Source organism: Anolis carolinensis, chromosome 2 (assembly GCF_035594765.1).
Source record: "Anolis carolinensis isolate JA03-04 chromosome 2, rAnoCar3.1.pri, whole genome shotgun sequence".
Lineage (NCBI taxonomy): Eukaryota > Metazoa > Chordata > Lepidosauria > Squamata > Dactyloidae > Anolis > Anolis carolinensis.
In genome coordinates, this window is record NC_085842.1 from 22,544,539 (window position 1) to 22,572,519 (window position 27,981).

General features: G+C 42.7%; 2 protein-coding genes across 4 annotated transcripts in view; both read right to left on the reverse strand.

Annotated features, from left to right (window-relative positions):
* LOC134297068 (zinc finger protein 271-like) overlaps window positions 1–15,277 on the reverse strand; it is a 53,101-nt gene extending 37,824 nt beyond the window's left edge. The window contains exons 1-4 of the mRNA XM_062973676.1: window positions 15,199–15,277; window positions 8,176–8,907; window positions 7,048–7,174; window positions 3,468–4,685 (exon numbers count right to left, since the gene is read on the reverse strand). Coding sequence (XP_062829746.1) covers window positions 3,468–4,685; window positions 7,048–7,174; window positions 8,176–8,907; window positions 15,199–15,276 — 2,155 coding nt within the window. The 5' untranslated portion in view covers window position 15,277. The remainder of the gene's footprint in view (window positions 1–3,467; window positions 4,686–7,047; window positions 7,175–8,175; window positions 8,908–15,198) is intronic.
* Window positions 15,278–17,449: 2,172 nt separating this feature from the next.
* LOC100551596 (zinc finger protein 397) lies at window positions 17,450–27,977 on the reverse strand. Of its 3 annotated transcripts, none has more exons than XM_062973593.1 (4): window positions 27,732–27,977; window positions 24,319–25,350; window positions 22,641–22,767; window positions 17,450–20,948 (listed from the first exon to the last, which is right to left on the reverse strand). In XM_062973593.1, the coding sequence occupies exons 2-4, from the start codon at window positions 25,135–25,137 to the stop codon at window positions 19,747–19,749; spliced, it is 2,148 nt and encodes a 715-aa protein (XP_062829663.1). In that variant the 5' UTR covers window positions 25,138–25,350; window positions 27,732–27,977; the 3' UTR covers window positions 17,450–19,746. The 3 variants fall into 3 exon arrangements, with proteins under 3 accessions (XP_062829663.1, XP_016846339.2, XP_062829662.1); XM_016990850.2 differs by having other exon boundaries at window positions 17,450–20,951; window positions 27,732–27,976; XM_062973592.1 differs by having other exon boundaries at window positions 17,450–20,951; window positions 22,641–22,764; window positions 27,732–27,975.
* Window positions 27,978–27,981: the final 4 nt, after the last annotated feature.

Genomic DNA, 27,981 nt, shown 5'->3' on the forward strand with positions numbered 1-27,981 from the left:
CTTGGGACCTTTGTGTTCTACAAATTGAGGAGGACCTACCATCACTACTTAGGGTGCACCTATATTGTATAATTAATGCAGTTTGATACCACGGGAACTGGCATGGCTCAATGCTGTTGAATCATGGAAGTTGCAATTTTAGAAGATCTTTAGCCTTCTCTCCCAAAGAGTGCTGGTGCTTCACCAAACTACAACTCCCGGGATTCCATAGCATTGAATCATGGTACTTCAAGTGGTGTCAACGTATATTCATTCTACAGTGTAGATATAAACCCCGAGTTTTGCATTTGCCCAACCTGTGTAGGGGTGGTCCTATTCCAGGAGTCTATACATCAATTTTGATTCTCTGACACTCACAGCAGCTCGTGAAGACAAAATTGGTCATGGCTACAAGTCATCTTGATTTTTAAAATTTGTTTATTTTGTGCAAACATGTTTTATTTGAAAGAAACCTGACATATTTGGAGAATGCCAGGAAGGCCGATTTTGGGGTGAATAAATTCCATTCCGGGGCCACAAAGAATGGTTGCAAGAAAACAATAGCATACTTAGATCTAATCAAGCATCTATCATTTTCTCTTGGAAGTGAATTCCCCTACCTCTCATGGTGCATCTACACCAGGCATGGGCAAACTTTGGCCCTCCAAGTGTTTTGGACTTTAACTCCCACAATTCCTAACAGCCAGGAGGCTGTTAGGAATTGTGGGAGTTGGAGTCCAAAACACCTGGAGGGCTAAAGTTTGCCCATGCCCGATTTACACTGTCAAATTAATGCAGTTTGACAGCACTTTAACTGTGATGACTCAATGCTATGGAACCCTGGGATTTTGTAGTTTGAGGCATCAATCCTTTTTAGCAAAGAAGGTTAAGACCTGGTAAAATGACAATACTCGTGATTCCATAGCACTGAGCCATAGAAGTGAAAGTGTTGTCAATGCACTAATTTGACAGTGTGGATTTATACTGCATTTCACCCACTGAGAATTGAACAAACTGCAGCCAATCTATGTCTAAGCTGCTTTGAAATCAACTATAATAATCATCATCTATTTAACCCCACAAGTTACTAGTTTCCTGGCTTTATTCTTCATTTTATAAAGAATAGACTTTTCCCTGTGCCAAAACTTGGGGTATGAGATCTATACAAGTTTTCTTTATAAGTGTATCTAGACATATTTTTGTCAGAGGTAAGCAAACACTGGTTTTCATTATAGATCCCATCTTCCATCGGTGCCAGCCAGCATAACCTATGGTGAGGATTGCTGGGTTATGTAGTCCAACAACATCTGGAGGGCCATATATTATGGCCACAGAGAAAAAGGAGGGACAAATTTTGATGTTTTCATCCAAAGTCCAGATTCACACAAAAACAGCCAGCCAGAATTTTCTTCAATTCTGGACCTTCCTCTGTCTTTTCCGCCTCCTCCGTAACACAAAAACCCAGGACTGTGTATTGCAGTTTAATGGTGGAAAAGTAGGATAAATAAAAGGGAAGTACAATCAGCCCTCCCCATTTGCAGGTTTAGCTTTTGTAGTTTTGATTGTTTACAGATTTGGTTAATATGGTATCTTCAGGAATCTCTCTAGGTCCTCCAATGCATGCTTGCTGTAGCCCCTTTTAATTCCCACCTTGACAACAAGGAGAAATGGACTATATACTTTTATTTAAATAAATACATTGCAAGAGTTGGACTAGAGGACCTAGGATATTCCTAGACAGGTGTTCTCTCAAGTATAAAAAGATGTTTTTATACAATTTTTACAACCTTCACATGGGTCCTGCATCTTTAACCTAGCAAATATAGAGAGCTGGCTGCATTCCTTCACCAGATGCATAGTTCAACCATGGAATTCCCTGCCACATGTTGCCTACAAGACATAAGGATAACTGTATACTTGGACAATTTAGGCCACTTCTAGGCACCATCTACACTTCCATATAAAATCCAGATTATCTGCTTTGAACTGAATTATATGGCAGTGTAGACCTATATAATTTCAATAGGGTTCATTATTACTCATGGTTTTCTCTCTCCACAATAATTTCCCTGCAGATACTAGGATTATATTCCAGTGTATTTGTTCATTTAGGTGCAATTCAAAATGAAAGCAACAGACTATAGCTTGGCATGAAGTGCAAATATAGCCAGTGTGTGTTAAAAAAGCAACAAGCTAACATTTAAGCTTGACAGGGAAAATCACATGGCCTTCCAGATGTTCTTCAGACTGCAACTCTCAGCCTTTCTGAATGTTTGCTATACTGGCTAACATTCAGAAGGGCAAACTTTGCCCATTCATGGTTTAGGCAAGGAGAGGCATCTGGAGCGGTGGTTTACTCCTGACCAGCGTATTTTAAAAAAGAAATTGACCCCACTTTCTCTCAGGTATCCTGCAGGGGCCACGATGGGAACTTCTGTCAAGGTTTGAGGATCTCCAGGCCATTTATGGTCCGGGACGCCCCCTTTTAAAGTTTCCGTCTTATTGAGATCTCATCATGAGGTTTTCTGAGGCTAAGAATGTGTGGTTTGCCCAAGTTCACTCAGTAGATGTCCATGGCTGAATGGGGATTCAAACCTTGTTCTCCAGAATTGTAACCCAATGCTCAAACCGCTATGCCATACTGGTGCCATCACTTCCTATTCACATCCAATCTTTTAAAAAATGTTTTCTGCTGGTCCTAAAATAGCCCTGAATGAGTACAAAAGTGTGGCTAAAATGCACTCTTCCCAGTCTGCTAAAAAGTATTTGGGTGCTATATTTGGAGGTTTCAGGATCAGTAGCACCAGATAAGTCCCAGAAAGAATATGAGTGTGTGTGCGTGTGTGTGCGTGTGTGTGTGCGCCATTCCTTTTGGTCCACACAAATGGCCCTAGCAGGACAACATGCACTTCGTTCATCTCTAGTTTAGGGTAAGAAACTGAAAAGGACCTACACATTAAACCTTTATGAAAAACTGAAGTACCCAGAACAAAGAAAATAGTCCTTTGGCCAACTTAGGTAGCACCTGCTGGTTTCTTGAAATCACAAAATGAAACCAAAACTGGACTAGAAAGTTCTTGGTTGCATCTCGTAGGACAGCACTGCATTCAGTAGGGCTCACAGCAATGTAACTGCAACCATGGGGCAGTATGCCACTGGATATTATATGCTGTTGCTTCAGGCCCACCTTGTGGGCTTCTCAGAGGTATCAAGGTATCCACTTTGGGAGCCAGGCCACAATTCAGAGCTACAGGTCATCCTTCATAAGTGGAGGTTTTCAGGATCAGTAGCTCCAGATAAGTCCCAGAAAGAACTTGGCCTTGGTTCTGCACTGAGTGAGCTGTACTCTTAACTCTGCATAAAGCAGCTTCCTACATTTATCTGCTGAGTGCTAGTATCTACATTTTAGGGGGATTATAATCCAAGCACTCATGTGGTTGTCTCTCGAGAATGGATCCTCTTATGTCTCCTGAGGGATGCTTTGTGACCAAAGCTCTGCCCACAGTCCGAGCATTCGTACGGCTTTTCTCCTGTGTGCACCCTCCGGTGATTGACCAAGTTGGAGTTCGTGCTGAACTTCTGCCCACAATCCAAGCACTGGTAGGGCTTCTCCCCCGTGTGGACCCTCCTGTGGTTGACCAGGTTTGAGCTCGTACTAAAGCCTTTTCCACATTCAGTGCATTCAAAAGGTTTCTCTCCAGTGTGGGTTCGCTCATGAATGAGAAGTTTGGACCGGCTGATAAAACTCTTCCGGCAGTAAGTGCATTTGTGGCTTTCTTCCCCAGCTTGAGCTTTCTTCCCCGTGTGCAGCCGCTCGTGTTTCCGAAGGTAAGAGCTGGAAATAAAGCTTTTCCCACATTCGGCACATTCGTATGGCTTCTCTCCTGTGTGGGTCCGCCCATGGATGATCAAGTCCGCTTTCTGATTGAAGCTCTTACCGCACTCCAAACACTCATAGGGTTTTTCCCCTGTGTGCGTCCGGATGTGTATGACAAGCTGTGGCCGATGGACGAAGCTCTGCCCACACTCATTGCACTTGTATGGCTTCTCCCCTGTGTGGACCCGCTTGTGGGTGATGAGGTTGGAGCTGGAGGTGAAGCTCTTCCCACACATGGGACACTCGTAGGGCTTCTCGCCAGTGTGGGTCCTCTCATGGACAATTAGAGAGGCTTTGTCACTGAAACTCCGGCCACAGTCAGAGCATTTGTACGGCTTCTCCCCAGTATGGACTCTGGTGTGCTTCATGAGGTTGCAGTTGGTGCTGAAACATTTGCCGCACTCAGAGCACTTGTACGGCTTCTCGCCAGTGTGCGTCCTCTCATGGATAATCATGTGGGCGCTGTTGTTGGAAATCTTCCCACAATAGGTGCAGGTGTACAGTTTTTGTGTCTTCTGGTTTCGTGGAAAGTCAAAGCTACGACGCAAGACAGTCCCCCAGTTGGAGCTGGCCCTCTTCCGCTTGGCTTTGTGGTTTCCCTCTGAAAAGGGGCTCCCTTCCAAACGCTTCTGATGAATCAAAGCCTGGATCTCCGTCTGGCTCTCCCGGTGGATTTCTTGGCCCCGCTCATTCCCGGGAGTCTCTTCCAACCCACAAACTTGGAAGAATTTCCCATTGAGTCTTGCCAGTGACAGTCCACTGATCCCAATATCAGCGTGTCTTTCAAAAGGAAAACTCTCCTCCCCATTCTCGTATCCTTGGCAGTTGCCTGTTGGAAGAATTAATTCATATGTTTTTATCCATCTATTTAAAGCATTTTCATTCATTATTCTTCACTTTGGAAGTGATAAACAATATTGCAAATAAATATAATTCATACAGATGTGTGGAACTGATTCTCTCCAGAAATTTCTAGGTTCATGGATTTAATTAAAAATGTTCCCTCTAGAACAGTGGTTCCCAACCATTTTTTGACCAGGGACCACTTGATCAGGGACAACTTTGACCAGGGACCACTCTCCAACATTAGTACCAAAAGTGTTATGAATCAGTTTTTGATCAACTTTAGATTCGGTTTGGTTATTTGGGGTGTTGATTGAGAAAATTGCATTGGATAGTCCACATCAGCTCTAGTTTCTGATACAGATACAGAATATTCCATTCAGTAGTCACCATCTGCTCACCCACAGAAAACTATATTTAATAATCTAGAGCTGATGTGGTCTATTCAATTTTCTCAATCAGCACCCCAAATAACCCCAGGAAGAGGCCTAAAAACAAAGACACTAAGACAAAATTTATTTTGGATGGGTTGTATTATTATCCGTAGATTTTGTTAATGCTGATGTAAAAAAAAAAGAAAGGGAGGGGACTGAGATTGAAAAAAATACAAAACGCGGAGTGTGAGACCCAAGAAATTGTCCCTAATAATTTTCTCTCACCTCTTTATCACGAACGCATAGTCACAAGGAAGGGGACGTGGTCCATGGGGCATTACAACCGTGTAGTAACGGTGAGGCTGCGGACCATATTTTAGTTCTTGCGGACCACTGGTGTTCTGCAGGACACAGGTTGGGAACCACTGCTCTAGAAATCCAGTGATACTCAATTGCAAACATTCTCCAGTAATGCTGGAGGACCTGGAGATTTCTACAGAGAACACTTTTCTAGATCATCCAGTGTGGTTCTTTGTTCAGCTTTCAGTGGAAATTGACCGTCGAGTCGAGCCAGAAAACTTAGAAATTCCTAAAGAGGAGTTTTTTCTCAGGTTATCTGTGGTTTCTCACTTTCAGGACGATTTTGTCCAACTAATCTCAGCAAATGTGAAAGGCTTATTGTACCTAAACTGTTACCGTGTTTCCCCGAAAATAAGACAGTGTCTTATATTAATTTTTGCTCCCAAAGATGCTCTAGGTCTTATTTTCAGGGGATGTCTTATTTTTCCATGAAGAAGAATTCACATTTATTGTTGAACCAAAAAAAAAATGAACATTTATTATATACTGTACAGTAGTTGTCATCACAAACCAGCATAACCAGACAAACTGTGAATCCTATCAAGAATTTCTTGTTACTACCATTATTTCCATGTACAACACTCTATGATACGTACATTTACCGATCCTGCATGTTCTGGTGTTCTGTTTGGTGGGCATGCTTCCAAACAAAACCTTTGCTAGGTCTTACTTTTGGGGGAGGCCTTATATTTAGCAATTCAGCAAAACTTCTACTAGGTCTTATTTTCTGGGGATGTCTTATTTTAGGGGAAACAGGGTAAAAACATTGTGTTTTTCTCTGTATCCATAGATCTTATGGTGACATGCAATTTGAAATATAAAATTAATTATTATTTGAAGGAATGCCATGTTGAAGATGGAGCCCGTTTCTTTTCAGCTGCTCCAGAGACTGAAACATGAATCAATGGATTCGAATTGCAAGAAAAAAAGATTCTACCTAAACATCAGAACAGACTTCCTGACAATGAAGTATTTAACAGGCTGACCCAGAATGTGGTTCTCCTTCTTTGGAGTTCTTTATGTAAAGGATAGATGAAAACCTCATAAGAGCACTTTGACAGTGTGCCTGTATGGCAGACTATGGGCTAGGTGGCCCTTGAAGTCCTGATCTTTCATTTGGGCTGAACCTAGTTTGTCCTATTGAGTGGTCATCTTTATTTTTTATTGTTGTAGCAACGGCCAGGACCTCCAGGTAGCTTCTGGCCATCACTGGCTTCCTTTGCCAATCTCAGCAAAGGTGCCTGAACTTTTAGGAGCTTCATGGCTTTAGTGTTTAAGGGAAGCTCCAGAGCATTTGTCGACTTTACCAAACACGAGACAAACCCCTGTTAACCAGTTTTATAGATTTCACGTGGCCCATGTAGATGAGTCCTCAATTGATAACTCAGTTGATTTTGAACTAGTTAGTTTCTTTTTTTTGCTCTTCTAGCCCTACCTAGAAATGTTGGTGATTGGATCTGGGACTTCTAGAATGCAAAGCTTTCTTTTCTGTTCCTCGGTGGCATTTCTTTCAGGAGTCTCATCTTTGATACAAGAATTTCAGACAGGAGAAGGAAAGAGGTTATTCACAGTTCCCAGTCTTCCCAGGAATTGATCCATCTATCTGTCTCTTACCCAGAAAGCTGGTTTCCCCATCGCTGTCTTCCTCAGCATCTGCCGACATCGGGATATTCATTTCCTGTGATGGATTTTGCTCCGATTTGGGGGAATTTGTAGCCAAGCCTACCATAGGCCGTGCAACCTGACAGAGAAATATGGATAGAGCACAGGACACAAGGGAAAAAACTGAATAGTAGAAATGTTCAATTAAAATCCAGAAGTAACATTGATCCTGTATGGCACAGCATAATCTAATAGTTATGCAGGCAGTGATATACTGTGATATACTGTGCATTTGTGATTTTGACATTTGTGGATCTGATTATTCATGGGTTTGATTAAAATGTTTACTCTAGGAATCTCTTTGTCCTGCAGTCTGTGGTTGATTTTTTTCCAGTCATGCTGGAGGACCTAGAGATTTCTGGAGAGGACCGTTTTCTATTAACCTTCAGGTCTTCCAGTACCATTCTATGGTCAGCTTCCAGCAGAAGTCAACCACAGAACCATGCTGTAAAACCTAGAAATTTTTAGAAAGATGATATTTGGAGGGGGGAATCACAATTTGTTTATTCACAATGTTTTCCACTTTCACATGGGCCCTATGCCCTAAATCTAATAAACATGGAAGGCTGACTGTATACTAAGACTAAGACTGGCTACCAGTATTAAAAAAACTCTAAAATCAAAACAGTAGATGGGAACCAACACTCTGAGGGCAGGACAGCTAATGACTGAACAAAGGATGCCCCCAGGCAAAAGACAAAACCTTTCCAATGCTAATTAGGGTGATTAACTGAAACATTAATGCTGGCTTCCCAGTGACAAAGGACTTTTGCCACACCCTGGACTCTACACAGATATATATTCTTTCCTTTCCTTACTTAGTTTATCCATACCTCACAACCTGTGAGGATGCCTGCCATAGATGTGGGCGAAACGTCAGGAGAGAATACTTCTGGAACATGGCCACACAGCCTGAAAGACATACAACAACCCTACTAAGACCTTCATAACCACAGAACCCATATTCCCTGTTTCTATGATATAACTTCCTCTGAAAGTCACTATAGCTGTTGGGTTGCTGTGAGTTTTCCGGGCTGTATAGCCATTTCTATTCCTGCCATTAGACAGTGAGAACTTTACCTTTCTTTGCAACCCTTCAGCCTCTTGCAGGCGCAGCAAGAAATCCTCCGCCAGGGCCACGGCCTGGGTGCAGGTATCCGGCCCGCAGTCTTTGACCCAGTTCTGCATTTCCTCTGGAAGGATAATCAAGAACTGCTCCAGGATCAACAGGTCCAAAATCTCCTCCTTGGAGCGGCTCTCCGGTTTCAGCCACTGATGGCAAAGGGTTTGGAGCTTGAGGTAGACTTCTCGCGGCCCCTCGGCCTCTTGGTAGTAGAACTGGCGGAAATGCCTTCGGTCCATTTCAACACTGGCCACATCGTCCTCATCTAGAATCTCCTCTTTCACCTTCACAGAGGAAATAGGATCTCCACAACCTTCGCTAAGGTCTACTGGAGATCTCTGGTCCACCCGCTCATTTCTAGGCCACTGACCGATACCAGTAGCTTTCTTGGAACGTGCTTGAGGTTCATTGGCTCCATCTCCAGACTGGGGAAGACTGGGAAGAGGTGGACTTCTACATCCTGAACGAGACGGCTTCACAGTTGTTAAGAAGTCCTGCCAGTGGGCATTCCAGCCCTGTGGCAGGCCGTCCTTTGGCTCCTGCTTAATTTGACGGGAATCTGACCCTATCAAAAATTCTTGGATGGTTGTAGCTCGGACTGTGTTGGAGTTTTTTCTACCAGGCACCGACTGTTCCATCTCAGCAGGCTGGGTTTCTCCCTCTCGCTTCTCCATTCCTGTCCCTGTTTGCTGGAAGGAAGGTGGACATCCATTAGCTGAAAGTGAAACACTTGTGGTATCCAAACATATACAATTGGGAGGCACCAGCAAGATCCTGGTATTGGATGCAGAATGTATACCTCTCTGCGTGTGCTATTTTTCCATTATTTTATGCAGACATTTGTATGTAAGTTTGAGTGGGTGGGTGTGAATGTCTGAGTGTTTGCATGTCTGTGTGTGTGTATGCTTTTCCCCTATGGTATTGTATGCAGAAATTAATATGTCTGTGTGTCTGTGTATGTATATATGTAAATAATAATAATAATAATAATAATAATAATAATAATAATAATAATCCCCTCCGCAGGTGCCACCTTGACGTGGTGGGGGGGCTTACCTGCTCCAATGATGACTGAGGGCTGTGCTGGCGGTAGTGTAACTACCGGCAGGTCCAACCAAGCCAGAGAGGCCTCAGCTGAGGAGCAGAACTAAGAGCACCTAACCCATTAGCATTATGGAGAATCAAACCCAAACGAAGTCTATACTGGCTCGGTCGTCGCCCAGGATAAAAAGGACCGCGGTGGATGCTGCTGATTCTGGACATCCATCGACAAGTGGGCTACGGAATCATCAAAACTCAAATGAACAGTCACAGAAGCGGCAGAAATACACAATGCCAGAAAACCGCACAATTATGAAATGCTACTACAAATCTGAACCTCAAAGGCGTGGCTACCAAAAAAGGATGCATCAACTGTGGAAACAAGAGTATCCTGACTCACAGATAACAGAACCCCGACTGGCTGACCAACGAAGATTCATAATCAGAAACAAAGTGTTCAGTGAAGTTGAACTTGAAGAAATCCAGAAAATTTGCAAAGTAAATTACCATCAGACCACAGCACAGACAGCAGCAGAGACTCCAGCAACACTTGGAATGGTGGAACAGATTGAACCAGAAGAATGTGTGGAGCTTTTGCAAGAATTTGATGAACCAGCACTTGAAACATCTGCTGAACCACCAGGAACCTTGACAGCAAGACAACAAGAGCTCAAGGATAAGATCATGGCTCATGCTGCAGCAAATGCAATAAGACAGCGGCTCCCAACTCTAAAAACAGTGCCCAAGAGACACCTGGCGCCTCTCATGAAAGATGTGAATGCAGTACTCTCCACTGTCCAAATAACATCAATTGAACAAACAAACCAGTATGCCTATAGTGCAGCAGTGATAGTAACAGAAGAGCTTGGGCTCCTACAACCAAGGCAGCCCCAAAGAAAATCGACTGGAAAACCAAAGTGGAAGGTCAGGCTGGAGTTGAAAATCAAAAAGCTTAGATCAGATGCAAGTAACCTGAAAAATATGAAAGAGAAGAAACTGAAGAATGACAAAATCAAGCAATACCTGATCCGAAAGTACTGGCTGAACACCAGAAAAATTGAAGAAGCTTTGGAGATCGTGAAAGAACAAATTACAGCAACAGCCAGAAAAATTGAAAGGTATGAAGCCAGAATCATCCAGTACAGACAAAATCAACTGTTTCAATCAGACCAAAGACGGTTCTACCAGAGTCTGAACCAAACAACAGACACAGTAACCATAAAACCAGAGAAAACTGCAACAACGAAGTTCTGGAAAGAACTTTGGGAAAACAATAAAAACTACAACAAAAACGCTGGGTGGATAAAGGAGTTTGAAGGAAAATTCTCACAGAACAAAATGGAACTGATGGAAATAACAACTGAAATGATCAGCAAACGAGTGCAAAAAGTCAAGAACTGGACATCACCTGGTAGTGATCAACTTCATGGATTTTGGCTCAAACATCTGATTAGTTTACATGGAAAAATGGCCCAACAATTCAATGAGATGCTGCAGAAAGGAAGTATCAGTGAATGGCTAACAACTGGAAGAACATACCTGATACAAAAGGATCCAACAAAAGGAGCAGCACCAGGAAACTACAGGCCAATAACGTGTCTGCCCACTATGTTTAAACTACTGACTGGCATCATAGCTGACAGAATTCAAGACTATTTTGAAGAAAATAACATCTTGCCAGATGAACAGAAAGGCAACAAACGGAAAAGCAGGGGCACAAAAGACCAGTTATTGATTGACAAAATGATCCTGGAGAACTGTAAGAGCCGAAAAGCTAATCTTCACATGACGTGGATTGACTACAAAAAGGCCTTTGACTCACTCCCACACAGCTGGATCATCAAGTGCCTGGACGCCATCGGGATTTGTAAAAACGTTGGCACCTTCATTGAAAACATGATGGAGCACTGGAAAACTGAACTGTTTGTTGGAAATGAAAGCTATGGACTTGTCAACATCAGAAGAGGAATTTTCCAGGGAGATTCATTGTCCCCTCTGCTTTTCATTATTGCCATGATCCCTCTGTCAACAATCTTACAAAAAACAAATCTCGGCTACCAAACATCTAAGAATTCTCACAAAATTTCACATTTGATGTACATGGATGACCTGAAGCTATATGGGAAAACAGAAACTGAAATTCAGTCTCTGACCAACACTGTCCGAATTTTTAGCACTGATATCAACATGGAGTTTGGTTTGGACAAATGTTCGACAGTGGCATTGAAGAAGGGAAAAATCATTGAAAGTGAGGGCATAAATATGCCCAATGGCCAAACAATAAAGTGTCACCAGCCAGAGGCCTATAAATATCTGGGCATACTACAGCTGGACAACATCAAGCATGAACATGTGAAAACTGTGGTCAGCAAAGAATACACACAAAGGGTCAGAAAAATTCTCAAAAGCAAGCTCAATGGAGGCAACACCATCAAGGCCATAAACACCTGGGCCATACCTGTCATAAGATATACTGCTGGCATCATAAACTGGACACAGATGGAACTGGACAATTTGGACAGAAAAACAAGAAAACTCATGACCATTCATCATTCACTGCACCCTCGCAGTGATGTTGACCGGCTATATCTGCCTAGAAGATCGGGGGCAGAGGACTCCTACAAGTAAAACAAGCAGTCAAAGAAGAAGAACATGCCCTGGCAGAATATGTAAAGCAAAGTGAAGAACCTGCTTTGATTGAAGTCAAAAATCAGAAACTCCTCAAAGCACAGCAGACAAAAAACCAGTACAAGAAAACCACACTACAAACTAGAGCTGACAACTGGCACAACAAAACATTGCATGGAAAGTTCCTTGACAAAATTGAAGGAAAAGCTGATAAGGAGAAGACCTGGCTCTGGCTCACAAATGGGACCCTGAAGAAGGAGACAGAAGGCCTGATCCTTGCAGCCCAGGAGCAAGCCATCAGGACAAATGCAATTAAGGCCAAGATCGAAAAATCAGCTGATGACCCAAAATGCAGACTGTGCAAGGAAACAGATGAAACCATTGATCATATCCTCAGCTGCTGTAAAAAAATTGCACAGACAGACTACAAACAGAGGCACAACTATGTGGCCCAAATGATTCATTGGAACTTATGCCTCAAGTACCACCTGCCAGCAGCAAAGAACTGGTGGGATCACAAACCTGCAAAAGTATTGGAAAATGAGCACGCAAAGATACTGTGGGACTTCCGAATCCAGACTGACAAAGTTCTGGAACACAACACACCAGACATCACAGTTGTGGAAAAGAACAAGGTTTGGATCATTGATGTTGCCATCCCAGGTGACAGTCGCATTGACGAAAAACAACAGGAAAAACTCAGCCGCTATCAGGACCTCAAGATTGAACTTCAAAGACTCTGGCAGAAACCAGTGCAGGTGGTCCCGGTGGTGATGGGCACACTGGGTGCCGTGCCAAAAGATCTCAGCCGGCATTTGGAAACAATAGACATTGACAAAATTACGATCTGCCAACTGCAAAAAGCCACCCTGCTGGGATCTGCACGCATCATCCGAAAATACATCACACAGTCCTAGACACTTGGGAAGTGTTCGACTTGTGATTTTGTGAAACGAAACCCAGCATATCTATCTTGTTTGCTGTGTCATACAACGTCGTTGTGTCAATAATAATAATAATAATAAGTACCACCTGCCAGCAGCAAAGAACTGGTGGGATCGCAAACCTACAAAAGTATTGGAAAATGAGCACGCAAAGATACTGTGGGACTTCCGAATCTAGACTGACAAAGTTCTGGAACACATCACACCAGACATCACAGTTCTGGAAAAGAAAAAGGTTTGGATCGTTGATGTCGCTATCCCAGGTGACAGTCGCATTGACAAAAAACAACAGGAAAAACTCAGCTGCTATCAGGACCTCGAGATTGAACTGCAAAGACTCTGGCAGAAACCAGTGCTGGTGGTCCCGGTGGTGATGGGCACACTGGGTGCCGTGCCAAAAGATCTCAGCCGGCATTTGGAAACAATAGACATTGACAAAATTACGATCTGCCAACTGCAAAAGGCCACCCTGCTGGGATCTGCACGCATCATCCAAAAATACATCACACAGTCCTAGACACTTGGGAAGTGTTCGACTTGTGATTTTGTGATACGAAATCCAGCATATCTATCTTGTTTGCTGTGTCATAATAAAATAATAATAATAATTTATTCCTTACCCACCTCTTCCCATGGCTCGAGGTGGGTTACAATGTATGCTTTCCCCTGATGCTATTAAAATGTATGCCTAGGTGTGTGTGTGTGTGCATGTGCATGTTTTTCCTCTTATTGTATACCGAAATCTATATGCATACCTCAATGTGTGTGTGGGTGTATAAAATTATGCATGCTTTCTGTTATTGCATGCAGAAATTTGCATTTATGTCTTAGTGTGTGTGTCTGTGTATGTTTGTTTTTCCTATGATACATGCAGAAATCGATATGTATGTCTGAGTGTGTGCGCGCATGCATAGATATGTATGTATGTATGTATGTATGTATGTATGTATGTATGTGTGTATATACAGTAGAGTCTCACTTATCCAAGCTTCACTTATCCAAGGTTCTGTATTATCCAAGGCAGTCTGCCTTTTAGTAGTCATTGTTTTTGTAGTAAACATTACAATGTTTTAGTGCTGAATTCGTAAATACAGTAATTACTACATAACATTACTGTGTATTGAACTGCTTTTTCTGTCAATTTCTTGTAAAACATGATGTTTTGGTGCTTAATTTGTAAAATCATAATGTATTTTTATGTTTAATAGGCCTTTTTTTCCTTAATCCCTCCTTATTATCCAAGATTTTTGCTTATCCAATGTTCAGCTGGCCCGTTTATCATGGATAAGTGAGACTCTACTGTATATTCATATGCACATATATGCATGCACACCAGATATAGCCCCGGTGGCGAAGTGCATTAAAGCGCTGAGCTGCTGAACTTGCAGACCGAAAGGTCCTAGGTTCAAATCCCGGGAGCGGCAGGAGCACCCACTGTTAGCTCCAGCTCCTGCCAACCTAGCAGTTCAAAAACATGCAAATGTGAGTAGATCAATAGGTCCTGCTCCGGTGGGAAGGTAACGGCGCTCCACGCAGTCATGCCAGCCACATGACCTTAGAGGTGTCTACGGTCAACGCCGGCTCTTCGGCTTAGAAATGGAGATGAGCACCAACCCCCAGAGTCAGAAATGACTGGACTTAACATCAGGGGAAACCTCTACCTTTACCTATGCATGTGAATGGGAGTCCTGGTGGCGAAGTGTGTTAAAGCACTGAGCTGCTGAACTTGCAGACCGAAAGGTCGCAGGTTCAAATCCCGGGAGCGGAATGAGCGCCCACTGTTAGCCCCAGCTCCTGCCAACCTAGCAGTTCAAAAACATGCAAATGTGAGTAGATCAATAGGTCCTGCTCCGGTGGGAAGGTAACGGCGCTCCATGCAGTCATGCCGGCTACATGACCTTAGAAGTGTCTACGGTCAACGCCGGTTCTTCGGCTTAGAAATGGAGATGAGCACCAACCCCCAGAGTCAGACATGACTGGACTTAACGTCAGGGGAAACCTTTACCTTTATGCATGTGAATATGTTTGTGTGTATTCTTTCCCCGCCCTGTATTATTGTGCGAGAAGTTCTGCATAAACAAGACTGCAATTAATTGAGCCTCGATGGACAAAAGCACTGTGCCCCTGAATTCCTACTGGTGTGAGTTGCCCAGGGCTCATCCACAATTACCAATCAGGCTACTTTGTAGTCCTGCTATATGGTCGAGTGCAAATATGTCCTTAGTGGGAAGGGGGGAGATGCTTTTGGGATTTGCTCCTGGTTTGCATTCTCCTCCTCCTCCCTCACGCCCACCTTTGGCCCCTTGGCCACCTTTTGCCTCCAGGCCTGGCCATACCAGTTCCTTTTGGCAAAGGTGACGCTCTCACCAGCAACTGCTTCTTCCCGGGCTCCTCCGTGGGACAGGAAAGGACAGCACCAGACCCACTCTCACCCCCCTCTGCCATTGTTCGCATTTCCTGCCTCTCTGAGACTGGCAGAGCTCGCTGGATTAACCATTGGAGCACCAGGAGCAGGGAAGGGGGGAACCTGGCTGCTCTCTAGGGATGCATCTACATAGTTGAATCTGCACAGTCAAGCTGCATTCATTCGACAGATTAGATGCACCCTAGGCTTCCCTGGGTGCCTTGCATTTGGCATGCCACCTGACGCTCATGCACGCCCAGAGTGACATAAGGTCCATCTCTAGTAAATGCAGTTTGGCACTACTAGAATTGCCAGGGCTGAATGCTACAGAATAGCAGGAAAAGTAGCTTTGCAAGGTCTTTGGCCTTCTCTAGCCCAAGAGTGCTGGGGCCACACCAGACTACAATTCCCAGGCTTCTATAGCACTGAGCCATGGCAGTTCAAGTGATGTCGAAACTGCATCCGCCTAACAGTGCAAAAATTGGTTGCACACATCCAAAAAAGGTAACAATTGGCTGAAAGATTAAAAGAAACAAAAAATAATAACAGTTGATTTTGTTATTGGGTTACTGTGAGTTTTCCGGGCTGTATGGCCATGTTCCAGAAGCATTCTCTCCTGACATTTCGCCCACATCTATGACAGGAATGTCAGAGTATTTGCAGCGCAGCAGTAGTTGGATGGAAGCAGTGGAGCACAGAACAAAGAGACACTTTGTAAACTATTTACAAAGTTTTACTGTATGCAGTAGTAATCAACACAAACAGACTTGCAGACGACAGATGAACATCGGACTGTTCTGTTCTCCAACAGAACTTGACTCGAATTCTAGGCAGACAGAACTTAACTGACGCAATCGGTATGCACAAACACTTGTGTCTGGATACTCCCTAGTTCCAGCCACACATCAAGGACATCATAGCTTCTTGGCAATTAACTCTTTCCACACTATGGTACATTCTGGATGAAGCAATCAGTTGCAATTCAAGCATGGCACAAATTGCATTTAAACACTATCAATACACAAATCCCACATTAACAAGGAATCCTCAGAGGTTGTGACGCCTGTTGGAAACTAGGCAAGTGGGGTTTATATGTCTGTGGAATAAGGTCCAGGGTGGGAGAAAGAACTCTTGTCTGTTTGAATGTGAATGGTGCAATTGGCTACCTTGATTAGCATTAAATGGCCTTACAGCTTCAAAGTCTGGTTGCTTCCTGCCTGGGGGAATCCTTTGTTGGGAGCTGTTAACTGGACCTGATTGTTTCATGTCTGGAATTCTCGTTTTCTGAGTGTTGGGCGAAATGTCAGGAGATGCTTCTGGAACATGGTCATACAGCCTGGAAAACTTATAGCAACCCAGTGATTCTGGCCATGTAAGCCTTCGAACTTATTATTACGTGCCTTCAAACCATTGAAGGGATACCCTTAGACAAATCCACCCCACACTTTCCAAGTCTGCAGTCCTCAATGAGTAGTTAGCTTAGAATAGGCTGAGGGTGACCCTTTCCCTCCGACTCCTGATAGACAGTTGGAATGTATCTATTTCTTCTCTCTTGTTTCTGCTCTCATTCTGATTGGTTATGTAGAATTGATACTTTGCAGGTGCATGCCTTTTGTCTTTGGCTTCTACTTTTACATCTTGGTGCGTGCTGTGTGTATAGAGATCTCTTTCTGCTTCCGTGTCAAGAGAGGTGTGTGCTTTGAGATTTTTCCTTCTGTTTTGAACCCTAGAGAGACGGAGTTAGAATAGTAAATAGTAGTTACCTTTTGTAACTATAATGATTGAACAATGCATGTTTGCCTCCCAAGCTCTAAATTCTTTACAGCCACATGGCACTTCACGCTCTGCTTGCTGTGAGCTGAATCCTCAACCATAAGTATCCTGCTTTTGTATTTTTGGATGCTCTGCTGTATTTTTGGGTGGTTTTCACTAACAGAAAATCTTAACCATAAGTTCCCAAGTGTGACAAAATCACATCAATCCCGTGGAATAGCTAATGCTCCCTGTTAAAGCATAGTATTGTGATAAACAAAATCACTGTTGATGTATCCACCACTTCAGAAAGCCTGCAAGAATGTTTTGGTCTTCAAACACTACACATCAGACATGGGTCATTCAGCTGCACACACCTGTTAAAGTATAGCATTGTGATAAGCAAATCCACTGCATGTATGTACCACAGTTGTGGAAAGCATGAAAGAAGTACCAGGCTGAGACATTCTGAGTGTTTTAATCTAATTTTCTGTTTTTGTTTTTAAATTCACAACAAAAAAGTAGGCTAGGTCGGAATCACACAGACACACATCCTGCCAACTACGGCATATTGTGCTGGGAGTTGCAGTATAGCAACAATTGAAGTGCCACATGCTTTTCAGACTTGATAAGTTCCTTTTAATACCATCCAATGCAATGGATTAAAATGGCAGGAAAACAGATTCCACTTGATTTTGTGGAATCTTGTATCCGTATACAAAGAACACCAAAACACACTCAGAAAAAGCAGAGCAATGATAAAACCTACTCCTTTATCAAAAGAAGCAACCATTTAATACCAATTATACAATCACATCTATATGTCTAATTTATCAATCTTCAATTCTACATTTTTGTAATGTATCACGGCCATAATGGGCAGAATTAATACTTTTTTTAAAAAAAGGATGGATAAAATACAGATAGAAAATACAAAAGAAGGGTGTGATGAAAACATTATGGTGGGGCTATACAATAAGATCCCTGCACCTGCAGAACTGATATATGCAGGTTCACCAATTTAGTTATCCACTTAGGACCTCCTATACAAGCCACATCCTCTTCTTGGCGCCTCCATTGTTCTTCCCACTGAAAACAGCAAGGTTTTGTATCATCTGCATTTTCATGTCAAAGAACAAATCCTGCAGAGATATAAGGGCCGTAATATATGGGGGGATAAGAAAAGAACCAGTACAAACAGCAGAAAAATCCAACTGACTGAAATGGTACACAAACAAATACTCCAAATGACAATTTCACTGCACTTGCTGGACAGCAAGCAGGTCTCAGTTCTGGTTCACAACAACGGTGCTCCTTGTGCATCCAGTCTTCAGAAGCAGCATTGCCTTTTATATCCAGCCTGTATGAAGACCACTTCCAAAGTCTTCCTTTCAAGCATATCTTCTTCATTCAAAAAGAAGGGAAGCTGCCTCCATCTCTTTTTGGGATTTCCCCTCCTACCATCTCTGTTATGGCCAACACCTCTCTCCTGGGTCAAGTCAGAAGAGGGCTTTTCATGTAATTTCTAGTTCATTTTCAGCTACAGAAGTGCTAGGGATGGGTCCAACCAACCATTCAATGGAGCCCTGTGTGTAGAGAATTCAGTGCATTTTCCCTTTGCTTATGGGGCAGACAATAACTCTATTTGGGTATTCACATTCATGTTAACATCTCATCACCATCATCGGTGGTCCTTCATGTCAGAGTATAATTGGTGAACATCTAACTGAGGAAGGTGAGAAAGTCTTGCTAATTTTGTCCAAGCCGTTTATGTACAAGGAGTTTTGAAAACTTCTCTTTTGGGGGGACCACAGGTCCTATAATCCCACACTGGCTCTTGGTCTTATAGTTATGATCCAGCAAAATGGGGAACGTTATAAACTCACAGTCTGAATGAGAACCCAACCCACATAGATTAGGTTCACCCCAAAATTGAGTGTGGACCAGAGTGTGGATTTTTGGAGTTTAGGAGAAGGAATGGAATACAAAATCAGCTTTGTACAAAAGTAGAAAACAGTCACATACCACATACCAATTATTACAATTCATAGTAAAAAAAAAAAGAGACCACGCAGGCAAGAGCATTTTATAAGAACAGTTTTCACAACCACATCCAGCCCAGCCCAGGAATCTATAAACGTATTCGCACTGTTTCTAAAGTTTCTCAAAACTTTGTCAACTATTCTGTAGAAATATCTACAGAAATACCTATGTTGAGAGGGCTATATATTTGGGGTATGGGACATATCATATATACCCGAGTATAAGCTGAGTTTTTCAGACCTTTTTTTAGGGCTCGGCTTATACTCGAGTGAGGGTTTTGGCCGGCTTATATTCGGGTCGGCTTATACTCGAGTATATAGGTAATATACTTCAGTGCTGGTTGTGGCATGGGGTTTGAATGAATAATCCTGGAGGTCTTTCCCAAATATAGAATGACTGCATGAAGCCATTTCTCTTAATTAAGTATTCTTGGAAACATGAGCAGGTAAGGTTTTCTTGCTAAGAGACAAGGTGGTACAACAGCAACAACTGGTGAGATGCTGCCTGCCTAGGTGTGATATCCTGGCTCCCATTAGTTGCCAGCTGCCACCTTGAAACTCAGGAATGATGGGGATTGTAATTGAAAGGCACCCGGAAAGCCATCCTCTCTCCTACCTGGACTCAAGTGCTGGAATCAGATCCAAATTCAATCCCATGTGAACTATGAAGTGACTTTGGTCCACTTGGTCTCCCTCTCCCAACCTAACCAACCTACTTCAAACAATTGTCGTGATGATGTAAGATGAGGGGACATATCCACCCTTGAGTTCTGGAGGTGGAAGCCCTTCTCCAACTTTGAGCATTTCTGTTGACCCTTTCCTTGGCCCATGGATTTTCTGGTGGCTAACAAGGTGGGTCCTCCGGTTGAACCTCTTCCCACATTCGGGGCAGCCATAGGGTCTCTCTCCAGTGTGGATCCTCTGATGGCTAATAAGGTTCGTGCTGCGGTTGAACTTCTTCCCGCAATCTGTACACTCAAATGGCTTTTCCCCCGTGTGAATCTTCTGGTGCATCTTAAGGCCCGACCGACGGCAGAAGCTCTCGCCGCAGTCTGGGCATGTGTACAGTTCCCTCGCCGTGTGGATACTCCGATGCCGAACGAGGTGTTTGTTCCGGCTGAAGCATTCACCACAGTCCATGCACTTAAAGGTCTTTTCCCCCGTATGGTTTTTCTGGTGTCTGATATAAGTCGACCGGTCGCAAAAGCTTTTATCACAGAGCAAACACTTATAGGGCTTCTCCCCCGTGTGGCTTCTCTGGTGGGTGATGAGGTGGTGGCTTTGGCTGAAGCTTTTCCCACATTCAGTGCACTTATATGGTCTATCCCCTGTGTGAAGCCGCTCATGCCGAACCAGACTCGATTTGTCGCAGAACTGTTTGCGGCAAGAGGAGCAAGTGTATGGTTTCTCCCCCGTATGCATTCTCTGGTGCGAAATAAGGTTGGAGCTGCGGCTGAACCCCTTCCCACAGTCTGTGCATTTAAACGGCTTCACTCCGGCATGGATCCTGCTATGGCTGTTGAGGTGCGAGCTCCGCCGGAAGTGTTTCCCGCAGTCCAAGCATTCGTACGGTTTCTCTCGGCCATGAATTCGTATGTGCATGATAAAGCCGGCTCTAGAGATAAATGCCTTTCCACAGTCGGAGCACTCATAGAGTTCCTCTCCAGTCTGGCTCCTCTGGATTTTATTGAGACTGTGGAACAGCCGGTCACTTGGTCTCTTTCCTTTGGATATCGTTTGCTGGGTCGTGACATCGGAGAGGGCCTCCAGCTCAGGGGTAGTGGATTCACTCTTAAGCATTTCCATTTCCTGCCCCTGTGGACTGCTGGGATTGGCTTGATTTGAAACTGTTTCTTCCAAATCTTGAGAATTCTCTCTTTTTGGCAACATCTCCTCCTTTTCATTCTCACTTTCATCCCCTGCTGAAATATGGACAAAATAAAAAGATGACCATCACACCTTCATTTTCCAAGGTTATACAAGCTTCCCCCACCATTCGATGCTGCTTCCGATTGCTCCCTCCCATGAATACCTGAAACCATGAATAATACCAAATTGTATATTTTGATTAGACTTGTGTTGGTAATAGCCACCTCCCAAGCCTTTCACTATTTATTTGTTAATGTATATATTTGCTAACTTGTATTCTATGTGTATGTTGAATTGACACTTTGACTCTACCTCTTTGGTTTGGGAGGGGTTATAGACATGTGATTGTACTGAGCATGTTCAGACTTAGGACTCCATTTTGTATTCAGTGTCTGTTTAACATCTCATTAACATGTATGTGTCTGCTTAACACCTTAGTGGAGGTGGAAATATCGCTTAACACCTCAGTGGAGGTGGATGTATGTTTGCATCAGACCTCAGTAGAGGTGGATGCATGCTGTTGTCTGGACTTCAGTAGAGAAGTATGACTTATGAACTTCTATACCTAAAGACTATGGACTATTGATCAAGAATGATACCCTGTGTACTCAACACCCAGAGAACTACATCCTATCTATAACTGAACTTAAATAAGAAATGTGCCTGAATGGTGAATTAATACAATATGTTTGTGAGTAAACAAGATATGTTATTTTTCAAAGACTTTGTTTTTTTTATCGCTGTGTTAATATCTTAAACTAAGAGGTTTCAAGGTAGTGTATATCTTTTGGGAAAATTACAAATTACAATGAGGGATAATGATCAATCCTACAAAAGGACACACTTAATGGTCCTCAAATGAGGGACATTCACAAGCAGGAGTCAACTTGAAATATCCAGCATGCAAAACATGTACTCTGGAAATTACTGAGTGATGGTCCATTCCCAAGCAAGCAAAGGCACAAATAACAGAAAGATTGACAAGGAAATTGGAAAAACGAATAGAAAAGTTTGGTGACAAGCAGTCTCTAGCCCAGAGTTTTCCAAACTGTGTTTCATGATGCATTAGTGTGTTGGCCAAAGTGTGTAAGTATGTCACGTGAACGTAATGAACAACCTCTGAGTCTATGTGAAATATTAAATAATATATTTTTAAAAAATATCATGCAAGATTTTCATGAGATATGTTGTGCCCCCATACATGTCATTACTACAATTTAAGTATATGCGTCCATATCTCTTATAAGGAGTTGGTTTAACCTCTGGTTTGCTAATAAAACTGAATTACTGTGCTACAAAATAATGCATGTCTAAAAGTGTGTCACCAACATGCAATGTTGGGAAAGCTCTACCTTACACCTGACTAGTGTGGGTCCTGATGCTTTATGACACCCCCAAAGTCTCCCATGAACTCCCCATTTAAGAAATCCTACTGTGACTTCTTCACCAAGAATGGTATTCAATGTCCCCTAATAGGACACAAACATACAGAGAAAGCCCACATCTATTCCTCTAAATGCCCCAGAATCCTTGGCATCACAAAGAATATTGTTTTCTTTCCTAAATGGCAACTGAAGGCAAAGCAATATTATTTCTGAAGGAAACAGCTATTTTGGAACACAGGGGATGTGGAAATGGGTGTAGCCCATGGGGAGTGGAGGGAAAAATCGGCACCTAGTCTTTGTGAATTGCCTATCCCAAGAGTAACTGTGCATCCAGATTCAGCAATGGTCTGTCCTTACCTATCACGCTGCCATCTTCCTCCTCCTGCTTAACTTCCTTGTAGAGCTGCTGGAGGTTCACATCTAGAGAACCATTCTCTTCCCCTGAATAACCCAAATCTTCCTCTTTTATCATACTTGGCACCTGCAATAAGGGAGAATAGGTTGCTTGTTTATTATATTTATATGTGACAAATACAGACTGGAAGGAAGAAATCATCTGTAAGGTAATGATGGCTTTTTAACAGTTTACTTGATTGGATTACTGTAATATGTAATTCTATTTTAATATTTATATTTTGTAAACTTTACATTGTGAATTTTTAAGGTTGTGAGCCGCTTTGTATCCCAGTCCTGGAAGAAAAGTGGGGTATTATTACTATTAGTACTACTACTACAATTCAATTCTATCACTGTTTCTGTATGGAATACATTCCAAGGAAGGACTTATTTTTAGCAGTTAAGTGACTCAAAAAATCAACAGCCGGTTCAATTCATATACGAGAAATGATCCACAGGACTGAAATTGTGGAAAATCATCTTCTAGAGCAGTACTCCCCAAACTTTGTTCTTTCCGATGTTTTGGACTTCAGCTCCCAGAATTTCCAAATGTCAGTCAAGTTGGCTGTATCTATGCTGCATAAATATAGCAGTTTGATAGCAATTTAACTGCCATAGCTAAATATTATAGAATTCTGCAATTTGTAATATTGTGAAATAGTTTTCCTTCATTGACAAAGTGCTCTGGTACCACAATGAACTACAAATGCTAAGAATCCACAAGCTGGAGCAATGGCAGTTAAAGTGGTGTCAAACTGCTATAATCCTACAGTGTGGGTGCCTCTTAGTGGATATCTGGGATAAAAAAAGATTAGAAAAAATTAGGTCCCATGTGGTTTGTGAACCACACTTTCCACATCCACACCAGCTAAGCAGTGACAAACAGTTATAATTCTGGGGTTGTTGTGTGTTTTCCGGGCTGTATAGCCATGTTCCAGAAGTATTCTCTCCTGACGTTTTGCCCACATCTATGGCAGGCATCCTCGGAGGTTGTGAGATATACCTCACAACCTCTGAGGATGCCTGCCATAGATGTGGGCAAAACGTCAGGAGAGAATACTTCTGGAACATGGCCATATAGCCCAGAAAACACACAATAATCCTATGATTCCAGCCATGAAAGCTTTCGACAACACAGTTATAATTCTGCAGTGTAGATGGCCTCCTAGATGGTATTAAAAAGAATTTGGGGGCATAAAAGAATCAGAAATAAATAGTCCCATGGGTAGCATATGGACTACACTTTCTCAATTCTTGACTTAAGTATTTCAAAAAGGCTGAGGGGGAACATGATAGCCATGTTTACATATCTGAAAGAATATCATATTGAGGAAGGGGCAAGCTTGTTTTCTGCTGTTCCAGGGACTAGAATTCAAATTGCAGGAAAAAGATTGCACCTGAACATTAGGAAGTACTTCCTGACAGTAAGAACTGTTCGACAGTGGAATATGCCACTGCCTGGAATTGTGGTGGAGTCCTTACTCTGGATATTTTTAGATTGAGCCTGGATGGCTATTTGTCAGAGATGCTTTGATTCTGCCTTCCTGCATGGCAGAGAGTTGGATTGGGTGGCCCTTGCGGTCTCTTCCAACTCTGTGATTCTATCTGAAGCTTACGATTCTTGTAAAACTACTCTCACCTGCTGCTGTTCATCTTGCTGATCTTGCTTCTCAGCCTGATGCTGCTGTAGGAGAAAATGCTCGGCGAGGGCCACGGCGTGGAAACAGCTCTCTGAATCCCGCTCCCTTATCCAGCTCAGCATTTCCCGGGGCAAGATGGAGAGGAACTGTTCCAGGATCACCAGCTCCAGTATCTCCTCTTTCGTGTGTGCCTCTGGCTTCAGCCACTGGTGGCAAAATCTCCGGAGCTGGCAGTAGGCTTCCCATGGCCCCTCAGCATCTTTGTAGTCAAACTGCCGGAAATGTTGGCGCTGACTTTCCGAACTCAGAAGATCATCACCACCGCCGCCGCCACCGTTTTCTCTTGGTGATTCATTGCCCTCTCTTCCACTCATAAAGTTTAGTCTTTGGGTTTCCCCCATTGTTTTGCCAAGTCTAGTTATTTTGGCAGTAGCCCAGTGGCGTGTGGCTACTACTCCTTCCAACTCTGGCAAGGAGTTATTTCCATCTTCCCTCAGATGATTTTCTGGCTGATGCAGGCTGCTATGTTCAGACATTGGGGAATGTGGTGTGTGCAGAAAGTCTGGCCACTGCGTCTCCAACTGCTGGGATGATGCACCTTGGATTAATTTCCACTTTATGCATTGCTTTGGGGCTGCTGTTACTCTTTGAGGAGCCATTTCTACAGGGACAGCCAGAGTGCCTTCCCCAATTCTCTGCAAATCTCTTTCTGATTCCAGTTCCTGAACCTCCATTTTTATTTGAGACCTTCTCTCTGGCTCTACAATGACTCTGAAAAGTCCAGGAGTCGAGAATTCTGTTTTCTTCTCAGTAGTCATTTTTTCTTATTGGGGATGAACCCAATTCAGCTCCTTCCTTTCATGATTTCTTGGTTTTACTGAAAATTTGATCACAGAAAGAACTACTTTTTCATCATGGCAAAACAATGGTGTATTGCCACAGCACTTTTTCTATGATGTGGTTTATCTTCAGGCATCCAGGCAAATTAATATTGGTTGAGACTCCAATGGCCATGTTTCTCAGTTGTTTCCCTGGAAAAAAGACATAAAAACAGTAAGATCTCCACCTTTGCTAGTGTTAGGGGCAAAGGACCCCCATGAAAGTGAAAAATCACAAATTATGAAATTGCATATTTTCCAGCTTGAGATAACACTTCCTTAGGAATTTTTAGGTCCTGAAGGGCAAGTCTACGGGCAATTTTCGCTGGACACAGAATCACATCAGAAGACTTAGGTCTCTTCTACACTGACATATAATCCAGATTATCAAAGCAGATAGTCCACATTCTCTATTTTGAAAAGGATTATATGAGTCTACACTGCCATATAATCCAGTTCAAAGCAGATAATCTGGATTTTATATGGAAGTAGAAGGGGCATTAGAGATTCCTAGAAAAGTGGTCTCTCTAGAAATCTCTAGGAGGTTGACAGATTGGCCCTGTTCATTTATCAGTCAGCACGCCAAAGCCTTAAATCAAGAAAGAGTTTTCTAAGATCTACAGAGATACTTGCAGGAACACCTCAGCAAGCGATAGTCCAAAAGTGTCAGTCTAAAACCCAGAATGTCAATCTAGATATTCAGTTTTAATCAAGTCCAGAAATAATCATATCCACAAAAGTCTATTTGGACACATTGCTAATATAAGTCTAGAATTGTGAATTCTTCAGCAATTCTGAAGCTGTGGTTAGACTGGTTTCCCATGCGATGGCTCAATGATACGGAATGCCATGGAGGAGACATGATGAGGTCTACCCAGTTTCACCTAAAATAAGACATCCCTGGAAAATAAGACCTAGTAGAGGTTTTGCTGAATTGCTAAATATAAGGCCTCCCCGAAAGTAAGACCTAGCAAAGTTTTTGTTTGGAAGCATGCCCACTGAACAGAACGCCAGAGCTTGCAAGATCGGTAAATTTACATACCATAGAGTGTTGTACATGGAAATAATGGTAGTAACAAGAAATTCTTGATAGGATTCAGTTTGTCTGGTTATGCTGGTTTGTGATGACAACTACTGTACAGTATATAATAAATGTTCATTTTTTGTTCAACAATAAATGTAAATTCTTCTTCATGGAAAAATAAGACATCCCCTGAAAATAAGACCTAGAGCATCTTTGGGAGCAAAAATTAATATAAGACACTGTCTTATTTTCAGGGAAACATGGTATGTATAAATAGGTAAAGGTTTTCCCCTGACACTAAGTCTAGTCGTGCCCGACTCTGGGGGTTGGTGCTCATCTCCATTTCTAAGCAGAAGAGCTGGCATTGTCCGTAGACACCTCCTAGGTCATGTGGCTGGCATGACTGCATGGAGCGCCGTTACCTTCCCGCCATACCTATTGATCTACTCACATTTCCATGTTTTTGAACTACTACCGTGTTTCCCCGAAAATAAGGCAGTGTCTTATATTAATTTTTGCTCCCAAAGATGCTCTAGGTCTTATTTTCAGGGGATGTCTTATTTTTCCATGAAGAAGAATTCACATTTATTGTTGAACAAAAAATGAACATTTATTATATACTGTACTCATAATAATCCTTATGTTTTATTGCTGCATTTTAACTTTGTCTTATTAATGGATTGATTTTAATTGTATGTTTTAATTTTCATTCGTGTGTTTTTGGTATTTGATGTTTTATGTATGTATACTTGTTTTGCATTTGTAAGCCGCCCTGAGTCCCTGCGGGGAGATAGAGGCGGGGTACAAGAATAAAATTATTATTATTATTATTATTATTATTATTATTATTATTATTATATTACAGTAGTTGCCATCACCAACCAGCATAACCAGACAAACTGTGAATCCTATCAAGAATTTCTTGTTACTACCATTATTTCCATGTACAACAATTTTATGGTACATATATTTGCCAATCCTGCATGCTCTGGTGTTCTGTTTGGTGGGCCTGCTTCCAAACAAAAACTTTGCTAGGTCTTACTTTCAGGGGAGGCCTTATATTTAGCAATTCAGTAAAACCACTACTAGGTCTTATTTTCTGGGGATGTCTTATTTTAGGGGAAACAGGGTAGGTTGGCAGAAACTGGGGCTTACAACTGGTGCTCACTCCACTCCCTGAATTTGAACCTGTGACTTTTCGGTCTGCAAGTTCAGCAGTGTAACGTTTTAACACGCTGTGCCACTGGGGGCTCCCACGCCATAGCATTGGACCAGCTCAATTAAAGTGGGGTCAATCTGCATTCATTCTGCAGTGTAGATGTACCCCAGATCTCCTTGTTGTTAAGCGCAAAGGATGAACAATTCAAAGCTTAGCAAGAATGCACATCTGAATCATGTTCTAGGAGGGAAGGGAGAAAGGGCTATGGGATGTGCTCTGTGGAATAAATAAATAAATCTGCCTTCCCTCTTCCCTCCAACCCCCTTCCCCAAATCTGCTTTGGAAACTTACAGAAACCCAGGCGAGGCCTCCAGCGTCTCTCCCCAAATGGAAACAAACAAAGCCAGGACCCTCTCTTGTGCATTTGCAAGGCAAGGCCTGTCCTTTGCAAGCTGGGTGCATTCACTTCTGAGTGTACCCGCTTTTAGGGGCGCAGGGCGTTTGGGAGAGCAAACAAACACAGCCAGGTGGCAAATCTGCAGAGCAGCTGGTCCAGGAGGTGCCTTCAATACAGAGAAATGGTCCCTCCCTCTTTGCCCTC